Raw genomic sequence first — 12,413 nt, forward strand, 5'->3', positions numbered from 1 at the left:
GACTCAATGTTGTGCAGATCTCCACCAAGGCTCAACTGTGCAAAGATGGACATGTGAAGTTTTGTTTCAGGCATGGCTTCTTGAGACTTTTTTGTGGGTCTGCTCATGATAGACATGTCAGCCAAATGTCACATTACCTGTCAAATTAGCATCAGGGGTTGATTTTTATTTATTTATTTTTAATTTATCTACTACCTTTATTTTATATGAATGGCCAAAATGAGTCTAAAAGGTCTGCTTCAAACGAAAATGACAGCCTTCCAGTGACATTTTGGGCATTGCTTCTTGAGACTTTTTTTTGTGGGTCTTGTTGTGATCGTCATATTTCACTATGCATGAATCAACGCACAACATCAGCTAAGCACAACTTTATTGTCATAAAAACATGTGGATAAAAATCATAATTGTCATATGATAATAAATACATTCACAGGAACAATCCCCCTGATACACTCCATCTACGTAACTACATCCCATAATACACACGCACACACACACACAAACCACCATTACAGACACGTGATAAATAGTCCATTCAACTATTAGGCTTTGACAAGAAGGAGGCTCGACTGACTGGCGATGCGGGCGGGCCTTAGAATGAATAGAGCCGATGTTTTTGAATGTTACATAGTAGCACTTTCCAGTTTGTTAACAAGAGTTGACATGGAAATGAGCAGTTAACTAACATGCCAAGTCATGACCTCTTTGTAAACTAGTACGTTTAATTACTCCGATGTGACGCAGCATATTTAGTGATTAAATTTTTTTTTAAAAAAAACAATAATGGTCTTACAAACTGAGAAGTGGTTACATTTGTACACCGTAGTAATTTCTGCATTCCATATACAGTGATACTTTGACTTATGAGTTTAATTTATGCCTTGACCAAGTTTATTAATACCATTATTCCATTCCAGCCTGCAAAAAGAATGCTATAAGTTTGTTGTCGTTTTAGTGGAGACAAGTTGCACTTATCTGAAGCTCGCGCATATCACACATTAGTTTTTTTGAACGTCTCCATGCCATTTGATTCCTTGTCATTCACATTAGCCACCAAGCCTCGCCTAGCGCTCTACCCTAGCCGCATAGCCTAGTGAGCTAGCCTGGCCACCTAGCCTAGCAATTAGCAGAGAAACTGGCTGAGATCAGAGACTTTAGCAAGCAAATAAAAGTAAAACAGCTTTTGGAGAGGTTTTTTTTGTTTTGTTTTGTTTTGTTTTTGAGACGGGCTGACATCAGCGAAAGCAAATGCTAATAATGCTAACGAGCTAAAGGATCATGTGGTTGCTGCCATTATTTGAACACATCACACTAACATCTTGTAGTATTATTGTCAATTGTTTGAAAAGGGTATCCACAGCGGGCAGGAAGCCACAATGAAGACCTCTCATTTGTGAAATGTGACGACAAGGAGTAAACCCTGTCTTGGTAAACCCAATTTTGAATGCATCATTTTTTCTTGACAAATGTTTTGATTACACAGCACAAAGAAAATATGTCAAAATGTATCATGCCATGGGAATTGAATGCCAGATGTAAGGATTAGATGTCATTTTTAGGATTTCCAGTTAGGATTAGCAGAATTTGAGATTGTGGGTATTGTTTTTTGGTTTGAGGTTGGGTTTGTGTTCGTGGGCTAGGGTTCGGTTGTGGTCGGCAGTTTGGTTAGTCGGGGGGTGGGGAGGTGGGTTCTGTGAGCAGGGTTATTGGTGGACACAATAGGCTTTGGGTTAGTGGATTCGTAATTTGAGCGGATTTATTATTTCAAATTATTATCAGCACATTTGCAGCCCTTCATATGAATCAATACCCCATAAGTAGCTTATGAGTAGGTTTCAAATTTGGATTTGTCTTTCAGGGGTAAGGGTAATTTGTGGTTAAGTAAATACATTTATAGTTGGACAGTTCTATTGGGGTCCGTGTTATGTTTAGGGAAGTGGGATTCGGGTGCGATAAGGGAGTTTGGGTTAATTTAGTGCAAGGTTATGGTTAGGCTCAGTGAATTCATTTGGGGTAGGATTTGTGTGTAGGATCTCGGGTTGGTTGCTTCACAGCTTGTACTGTCGGTTGAGGGTTAGAGGTCGTGGGTTGGGGGTCTTAAGGTTCGTTAAACTTGGTGTAATTAGTGTATGGTTAGAGGTTAGGTTAGTTAAGGTTACTGTTAGAAGGTTTAGGGTTGGTGTAGGTGGTGTTATGATTAGATTTAAGATGAGGATTTGTGGACACGCTGTTTAAACTGTGACCGGACTTTTTACATCATGTGTGCTCAAAGAAAAAAAAGCTCTGGTGTTTTAAGACAGTGATTTTATAGTCTTTTAAAAATATTTCAGTTTACCAACAATGAAGTTTGAGGACCAATTAACAATATATATATATATATATATATATATATATATATATATATATATATATATTCTCACTTTTCTGTCAGGAATCCAGTCCAATGCGAGCTGTCAGAACTTTGACCAAACATACCACTGAAACAAGCACCAAAAAAGGAGGGGGCTTAAAGTAACCCTGAAGCAGAAGTTTGCTTGTCACTTGATCATTTGATGAAAAGCGAAAAGATTATAAAAAAAAAAAAGATAATCCAGTCAGTCCACGGGCGTCCCCAAAAGGTTATTTCTGTCTTGTTGTGAATATTTTCTCCTCATTCCAAGAAACCACAAAAAGTCATTCAGGAGCATTAAAAAAATAAAAATAATTACAAATGCAGCAAAGACTGGGGGACGGGGGGGGGGGGGGGGGGGGCGGTAAGCGCAATAGTGTTTAAAATGGACCAGGAGGAATAAGAAGAAGAAGACAAAAAAGTGTGTCTGTTCTTTGGGACTTTTTAAGGAAGTCTTTTTAGTCCGGCCGCCCTCTCCGGCTGGCTGCTGGACGACGCTGCACCTATGAGAGGATAGACACGCAACGTCTTACACCTCAGTTCACCTCAGGTAACGCCAGGCACAAGAGCACAATCCATGCAAAAAATAAAAAAAAATAAAAAAACGAAAAAAAGAAAATTTCAAAAAATAGAGGGGATGGGATATTAAAAATAGGAGTGGCTTGAAAAAAATGTACCGGCGTATTGAAGCAAAACTAATGCTTGGAGGAGATGAAACAAAAAATGAACGTACATTTCTCATCATTAAAGACATCAAGCACATGATCCAGATTATAACACCTTTGAAAAAAAAATCGTAGGACCTTTCATGTTTGAATATCAAAGAAATCAAACAGACATAGACATAGTTAAGTTGAGTAAGTTAGCATCTAATTTTCCTTTTTTTAAATTGCGAATGAACTCCTATTTACATTTTGTGTGAAGTTGTTTTGATTCATTGCTACTTGACTTGTAGAATTCTTGTCATCCATATTGGCAAGTTAGCCAGGCTTGTGAAAAAAAATCATTTTTGTTCGGAAACTGCTAAAATTGCCAAGCACTTCCTTTAGCATCGCCGATTCTCCACAAAAACTCCCTAACTTGCTAGGTGAGCGAATTTTCACTTCATTGGTGACCACACTTTTCCTTAAGTCCCATTTAGTAATTTAGTTTTGAAAGTTGTCATGATGTTGTTTTGATTTTTAGTCATGTTGGTAAGAAGGTCCAGCTTTGACCAAGCCTTGAGCCGTTGCTAATCCAAAAAGGGAGCATTTGGGGATTTTTTTTTCAGCATTTTTTGACACACTTCTACATTTCTGAGGAGCATGATCTTTTTTTTATTTTTTTATTAAACTGTTAGTTATACTCTGCATGGCATTCACATTTAAATTACCATGAGCAAAAAAGTTCCAATTTATGTGGCAAAATAAAATTCTAAAGTAAACAGAAAATGTGTATGTACGACACGACGCAGCCATGTTCTAACATCACTACCTCTTTGCCTGAAGTTGTCATCTGTTGCTTCCCTTCCCTCATTTGTATGACACTAGCTTATTCTGCTTTTCATCTTCTTCTCCTCCATTTTCCCCCTCCTGCTACAAATGTCGCTTCCCGATGTGGGAAGTGGGTCAATGAAAGCAGCTTCCAGGTGTCATTTAAAGGTGGTAACATTTAAAGGTGAGCGAAAGAAAAGGGTAAGCCACGACCATGAAGATCATCCCAAATAGGAGTTCATCAAAGCCTTGAAATTCGCCCAAAATGACTGCTAACCAAAATAGTCAACATCCTTCTCAATTCATGACATCGATTTTTGAGACTTTTTTTTGTGTGTTTCCTCTTATGAAAGACTTGTCCAACCAATTTCGTATTGATCTGTAAAATGGTGTCGGGGTAGTTTTTTTTTTTTTTTTTTTTTTGGTTGTGTGAATGGTCGAATTGACCACAAAATGATGACACCAAAACACAATGGCTGACTCTGTGTTCAATTTCGGGCATGGGTCCATGAGACATTTTCACGTTCTGTTATGATTGAGAAATTTTATATTGATCTGTGCAACCGATGCGAGGAGCTCCTTTTTCTTTCCCTGGGTAGAGTTTGAATTATCTACCCATGCCTCTGTGGGTTTTCTCTGGGTACTCTAGTTTTCTCCCACATTCCAAAAACAGGCATGGTAGGTTGACTGAATACTAAATTCTACCTTGCTGTGATTGTGATGTTTATTATTTTGTTATTATATTAATATGAATTCAAGATGGCGCCGCGAGAGTGTCTGCCTTTACAGCAGCTCCTATACTTTTTGTTCTTCAACTTTCTTCCTTTCTTAACTTTGCTGCTGTAAATTGGGAATTTTTTCCATTGTGAGACGGATAAAGGATTTCTTATTCCTATTATTGTGAGTGTGAATGGTTTGTCTATGTGTGCCCTGCGATTGGCTCGTGAGGATAAGCGGTTCAGATCATGGATGGATGGATGGATCTATCACGAGTTTATTTTCAAAATGTCTCCCAAATTCACGAGAAACATGTTTAAAAAGACACAGGAAGACTGCCATTTCACTTCAAAGTGGCAATTTTAGGCTCAACTGGCTTAGTTGCAGACAACTTTATTGAAATAAAAATATCAGCCCCCAATGCCAGTTTCAAAAAACAAAATGAAATTTGGTAAACATGTCTATCATGTGTAGATCCACAAAAAAGTGTAAGACAGAGGAAGTCTGCCATTTTGCTTTGATACAGCCATTTTTTTCCTCAATTGGCTCAGTTGCACCCAACTATCATGCATTGAAATTAAAAACAAAAGATTCATCCCCCAAAGCTCGTCTCACTTAGCAAACCGAAATTTTGAAAACATGTCTATAATGAGTAGACTGACAAAAACAGCTAAGAATCCATGTCCACAAACACACTGGAAAGCGAACATTTTGGCCCAAAGCGGACAATTATGACTCAACTGTCTCAGTTGTAGCCAACTGAATTTACATTTAATACAAATTTCAGCCCCTGAAGCCACTTTCTATCATGAGTAAAATCTACACAAAAAGTCTCAGAAGGCACACCCAAAAAGACAGACAAAGGCTACCATTTTGGCCCAAAGCGGACATTTTAGACACAACAAAATAAAAATAAATAAATAAATACAGTCAAACCTCGGTTTTCGAACGTCTCTGTTCTCGACCAAATCAGTTTTCGACCAAAAATTTCGAGTTTTTTTATGCCTCGGATTACGACCGAAAATCGGGTTCTCGACCAAACTGAGCGCACTTGAATGCGCCACTTGACTCCTTTCGCCTTCCTTACACGAGGAAGTGACGCTTCCTTGTGTAGCGTTCCATTGTGAGCAGACGTGTTCAAGAAAGATTTTTTTTTTTTTTTTAAAGAATGTGGTTTCGGTTTTTGAACAAATCGGTTTTCAAACCGCCTTCTGGAACAGATTATGGTTGAAAACCGAGGCATGACTGCAAATAAATACATAAAACAGTCCATGATGAGTAGACCCACAAAAATGTCTCGGAAACAATTCGAAAATCTGCCATCATGGACCAAAGTGGACATTTTAATCCCTGGAGAGATCCATGGATGCATATATTTAACAGCGCTAATAAAGTGTGATTGAAGCATGAAATAAAAATGATGCTTGTTTGGCGTGTTCCTCATTACAAACTGTCTCTTCTGACTGCAGTCACTTATACTCCGCTGAGGAAATACAGCAAATATTTGCTTTATGCTAATGAGCGGTGCTTCACGCAAGCAAATTGCCTCAAAGCAAACAAACAAGTCGGCGAAGTAGACCTGCGAGCCGCTGGACATTTTCACAAGATGGTCGCAAGCCGCCTTCAAGACGCTAAAACGCGTTAATGGCCACCACTCACGTTTAATGTGCATGGAAATTAATCTTTAATGGGGTCGTGGTCTTTACCCGGCGCCATGTTGTCATTAGCATAGGCGGTGATAGCGCACGCTACATGTACATCAGTGGTAATTATGCCAATCTGAAAGACAAACATTCATTTTTAGCCTCAAAGTGAATACATCATTAACATACAAACTTTGGCAACTATAATATCGATATCGTACTGTGAGTTACCAATGTTTATGAAATACTTAGCATTAACACGGCTCGGATGTGCACGCTTCTCGCTTTAATGACCAAAACGTTCCATTTATTCTGTTATTTGATCATTGCTTTTGTTTCAATGTTTTTTCTCTTTTGAGGCTTATTTGGATGCACAGACTCAGACATGAATAGTCGCATTCAGAGTGAACGTGAAAAGCACTTGTCCGACACACGCAGTGTGTTGTTGGCTTGCATATGAAAAGGATTCCAATGACGTAGCTCCTACACGGTCAAGGTAAAAATATATTTTTTCCCCCGTCAAAGGCGCAAAGTGAGCAAAAGGAATAAAAAAGCAGAGATGTGAAAAGACAAGGCCAGACCAGTTGAGACCAGATGAGATGAGGAGGCATTGAGAGGACAAGTGCAGGAGAGCGAAAAACACTACAAAGGAAGAACGTCATGCGGGTCACGCCTTCAACAATAAACATAAAAAAGGAGAGATGATGAGTGTGTGTGTGTGTGTGTGTGTGTGTGTGTTTGCCATTTAACTCATTTGAGAACACAAAATGGAGTCTCGCTGTCACTTTTCATCCTACAGTTCCTCCTTTCTATGCCTCCTCCTTCTCCTCTTCCTCTTTGCTTTTGCCATCTTCCTCCTTTACCGCACTTCTTACTCCCCATTTATCTCTTCTTCCTCTTCCACTTTCGACTTCTCCGTCTCTTCTGCATTTCTTTGCTCACTCTTCTCCTTCTCATCTTCCTGATGCTATTTTCTTCTCTTCCATCCTTCCTCCTCATCTTCGTTTTGTTCTTTGGTTTTCTCTTCCCTCGCCTCCTCTTCCTCACCCTATCTTCCTCCTGTTGCTCACTTTTCTTCTCCTCGTCCTCCAACTGCATTTCCTTCCGCCCTTTTGACGCGTCGGCATTTCTCTCCCTCACAATTGACGTGGCAAACTGAGATTTGCCTCCTATTCTTGATCCTCTACTCAAAAGATGTGCTGATCTCAAATCCAAGATCTCCATCTACTGTCGTCTGTCATTTGGGTTGTTTACATAGCTGAATTTGGTGGCAGTGAACGTCTGGATTCGCCTCCCAAAAATAAAATGACAACTGAATTCATCAGGTAAGTCAAGGAAGAATTTTGATTGTATATGCTAGTGTAACGACAAACATTTACGTTCCAGGTGTGAAGTTTTCCTGACATGTGTAAGAAAAGAAGATGGATCATAAAAGGCATTTTAATGCCAGGATTAGCATGTTAGCACGAGCAAAGGCCACTTGAGTCCTTGGCCCTGAACGTCTGTGTAACTTGTGTAGATAATCCGCCGGGCCTTTTGAATTTCTGCCTTTTCACGCCGCATTCACACACCCGGACGCCTTTTCATTTGCTCTTTTGTGTGCCGCACAATAAAGGTGCCGGCTGAAGCGCCGCCGCCGTCGCTCCTCAGCCAGACCGCCCCCACCCCTCCCCCCACCTTTTCGCCTTAAAAGAAGGTTTTGTTTTTTTTCTGACGTCTGCACCGTCTCCATCTCGACTTCCTTTAAAAAAAAAAAAGCCTCGGGCTCCCATATCTCACTGGCTTTAACAAGCGTTCATTTTGTTCCTGACCCTTGAAATAAATGCACTGACAACCGTGCACAGGCCTGAAAAGTGATTCGATCAGCAAAAGCTGTGAATTTTTGTGAAACATTGAAGGCGCGTAGATATTAAAATACCACGTGCTACAGGACAGAATGTGGTACACTGTGTGTATGGACTGAATATGAAATTCATTTAAAAAGGGAATATGATGTAAGTATGCTATTTTGGAGGTGGAAAGAACAATAAACGGAATGTAAACAGCATCGCTTTCAAGGCTGAGACTTTACATTCGATCTGGCAGACGCTACAGGTGCCTCACAGTCAGACCGAAACAAACATCTCCCCACACGCCATCACACTTCAAAAACACTGACATCACAATCTGTCAACCACACTGTGGGATATTATTGTTTTCTATCCTGCTCACTTAAACGGTCACATTGTACAGCATCTCCAAAACCTGAAATTCTTCAATAGTCCAACGCCTGAACCTTCATTCACAAACAATCTTCTTTTTGCACTTAACGGGACTTTTACCACTGCAAACTCAAATACATGCTCCTGTATTTTATTGTTGAACTTGTCGTTTTTACTTGTAATTGTACATTCGCTACCCCTTTTTAATCTTTGTATAGGTGGAAGGGGGCCATTAAAGTAATAATTTCATGACTGGCAGCTACCGCTGTGTTTCAACTGTGCATAGGACAGATAAAATCCTGAATCTTAAATATGACGCATTGGAAATGGATAGAAAATATAATGCAAATATGCTACATTAGTGCATCCGTCATGTGATGCAAATATGATTACACTCACGGGAAATACAATAAATGTGATTTGAATATGCTACATTACAAGGCTATGGCCTTCCTGTGTGGAGTTGGGTGGTTCGCCCCGTGCCTGCGCGGGTTTTCTGCGGGTACTCCGGTTTCCTCCCACCTTCCAAAAACATGCATGGCAGGTTAATGGAACACTCGAAATTGTCCAGAGGTGTGAGTGTGAGCGCGAATCGTTGTTCGTCTGTGTGTGCCCTGCGATTGGCTGGCAACCAGTTCAGGGTGCCCAAAGAACGCTGGGATAGGCTCCAGCACACCCACGGCCCTCGTGTGGATAAAGCAGTTCAGAAAATGGATGGACGGATGTTCAAATATGATGAAATGATACTACATTAGAGGTGTCCAGAACATCTGAGGTAAAAGTGATGTGCTACATCGTGAAATACGAAGTAAACTTGAGTGTAAATAATGACACAAACACATCTGCCAGTGGGAGAGATCCGATATGTCGTCAGCAAGACAAATCAACTCCGACCGGACCAATCGCCACCACAACAAACTGCAAATCGGAAATTGACTTCCTCTCACAAGTGTGAGATTTGCGCCAGGAAACAACACACAAACACACACACACACAAACACACACACACATGACACTACACAACGTACACATAAATGGAGGTGGACATGAATCTCCACGCTTTCGTGCTGCCGTACACTGATGGCTATATATTTTTTGCGCACACACATGGTTGTATTTTCTGGGATGTGACTCATGACTTCCCCTCACTGCGCGCAGACAAACTTTGAATGGGAGTGTGTTGTTCCTTGCAAAAACCTTTTTTCAGTCCTGGTGTCAGATTCACAATACGGAAAGAGAAAAGGGCAGTCTTGTTTTTTATTTATTTTTTATTGTTACTTATTATTTTTTATTGTTAATAATTTCCCCCCTCCCAAAAAAGTAATTGACAATTTTTGTGAAAAAAAGGTCATTATTATGACAATAATGTATTTTTAGAGGAAAACAACAGTAGTTCGGTGATTAGCGTGACAACCACACAGTGCAGAGGTCGTGGGTTCAATCCCAGCTCCGGCCTTCCTGTGTAGAGTTTGCATGTTCCCCCCAGGCCTGCCTGGGTTTTCTCCGGGTACTCCGCTTTCCCCCCACATTCCAAAAACATGCATGGCAGACTGTTTGAACACTCTAAATTGTCCCTAGGTGTGACTGTGAGCCCGGATGATTTGTTCGTGTCTGTGTGCCCTGCGATTGGCTGGCAACCGGCTCACGGTGTCACCCGCCTACTGCCCAAAGACGGCCGGGATAGGCTCCAGCACCCCTCGCGACCCTTGTGAGGATAAAGCGGATCGGAAAATGGACGGATGGAAGGATAATATAGTCATAATAATAAAAGACAATATTATTTTGGGGATGAAAATGTTGCCTTTAGGGAGGTGAGTCTGTCATTTGTCCACATTGTTAAAGAATCATATCCTTTAAGAATCAAAAATAAATAAAAAAATAAAAATAATCTGATTTACTTCCACCACAATATAAAGGTGACTGAGTTTCAATCAGACACTTGCCACCTGCTCGGGAACCTGTCAGACATTCCCGAAGCGAGCAAGCCGGTCGGCAAACATCTGCCGGGACATTTGGGCCCTTGCCTCTGCGCCGGTGTGAGGAGGATGAACATAATGACGTTGACGCTCTCTGTACACTCTCGGCCTTGGCTTGCACATGAACAGTGCGCCCCATTAATGGAACACGAGGACTAGGAGGAAGAAGGTTGGTACGTTCTGACTTTGTCGTCCCGCCGGAAAAGAAAAATGTTGCTGCGCTGCGGGGGAGGTGACCCCATCATCTGCGACGCCATGGATGTGTGTCACCGTACAGGAGTGTGTGTGTGTGCCCCCACCCCCCGAGGCTCCATCCTTGTTCCCTCCCCCCAAAGTGAGCTCTGATCTGTGGCCGTCGGTGATGTTGCATGACGGATGTTCCTGCTGTTAAACAACACTGACATGCTGCATTTGTGTGTGCATGTGTGTGCGTGTGTCCTGTTCACGTTGTGGAGACTTAAATGCAAAGTTTAGGGTGACAACTTTTCGGGATTAATGCAGCCTAAAGGATACCACATTCATATCCTGTAGGCAAACTAAAATGGCTGACTTCCTGTATATTTGCAGCTACTACTTGCTGAGATTATTTTCCAGCGATGACTTCTTGAAGTTTTTTTGGCGAGGCTTGTCATGGTCGACATGGCCACAAAAGTTTAAATGGATAAATCAAACTGGCTATGGGGGCTGAATTTCCATATTCTAATATGTCAAAATTTCGCCCCATCATCGTATTTCATGTCATGATCTTTCAAATCATCAATTCATCTGACTCATTGTAAAAATCAATTCACTACACAAATGTTTATTATTAGGTGTATTATCATACAAAATATATTTTGATTTGCACCGCCCTGACTGCAGCACAACTATTGCCAGGATGGTCACGCACGGAGGCAAGATCGGTTGTTTTTTCCCTCCCACAACCGCGCAAACACCCCTTTCTACCTGTGCCAATCTATCAAAATACCAAAAGAAAGAAAACAGACTGCACTTTGCACTTCACTGGCCACGAGAATAGGCATGTGAAAGTCTGAATGTTTTTTAGATAACCAGTGAAAATACGTTAATTATATTTGACAAGGCGGCCCGGTAGTCCAGTGGTTAGCACGTCGGCTTCACAGTGCAGAGGTACCGGGTTCGATTCCAGCTCCGGCCTCCCTGTGTGGAGTTTGCATGTTCTCCCCGGGCCTGCGTGGGTTTTCTCCGGGTGCTCCGGTTTCCTCCCACATTCCAAAAACATGCATGGCAGGTTGATTGGACGCTCTAAATTGTCCCTAGGTGTGAGTGTGGGCGTGGATGGTTGTTCGTCTCTGTGTGCCCTGCGATTGGCTGGCAACTGATTCAGGGTGTCCCCCGCCTACTGCCCGAAGGTGGCTGGGATAGGCTCCAGCACCCCCCGCGACCCTAGTGAGGATCAAGCGGTTCGGAAAATGGATGGATGGATATATTTGACAAAGCCTGTTTTTTAATTTTTTTAATTTTTTTAATGGATAGCTACAATGCGTAATTTCAGCTAATTACATGTCAATGTTGCACTTAAGTACCGGTTTTTAGGCACTATAAAGCTCACCTAAAATAATTCAATTTTCTCAAAAGCCGACAGTGTGCCTTATAATACAATGCTCAATAGTATATGGCTCAATATTCGGATTTCTTGGACCTAGTATTTTAAATGTTCTGTAAAGCACTTTGGTTCAGCTGCAGCAGTTGTGAAAGCTCTGTAGAAATACAGCAGTATTATATTGTATTGTATTGTATTGTATTCCCTTGAGTGTAGCTGCGTCTAGTGGATGCATAACAGTCAATATTGAAGCTTCTATTCTATGCGCGCTAAATATGAAAAGTTTTAAAATAGGCCATTATACTCCGAAGCACCTTTTTGTGCGGAAAATATGGTATGTGCCGCGGGCCCCAAACGGCCCCCCGGACGGAGTGTTGGCACCCCTAAATGTACATTAGAATCCATCAGGAGAATGCAGTTAGTCAAACAGGCTTTACTCGGCTCATACCTGTCA

General features: G+C 41.3%; 1 protein-coding gene across 1 annotated transcript in view; it reads right to left on the reverse strand.

Annotated features, from left to right (window-relative positions):
- Positions 1-353: 353 nt before the first annotated feature.
- The window catches only part of LOC147208888 (protocadherin-1-like), an 86,190-nt gene continuing 74,130 nt past the window's right edge, over positions 354-12,413 (reverse strand). Inside the window, exon 5 of the mRNA XM_086101515.1 lies at positions 354-2,892. Within this exon, the coding sequence (XP_085957641.1) occupies positions 2,834-2,892 (59 nt within the window). The 3' untranslated portion in view covers positions 354-2,833. The remainder of the gene's footprint in view (positions 2,893-12,413) is intronic.

The sequence above is a fragment of the Hippocampus guttulatus genome, chromosome 2 (assembly GCF_054856545.1).
Source record: "Hippocampus guttulatus isolate MCC_2025c chromosome 2, RoL_Hgut_1.0, whole genome shotgun sequence".
Classification (NCBI taxonomy): Eukaryota; Metazoa; Chordata; class Actinopteri; order Syngnathiformes; family Syngnathidae; genus Hippocampus; species Hippocampus guttulatus.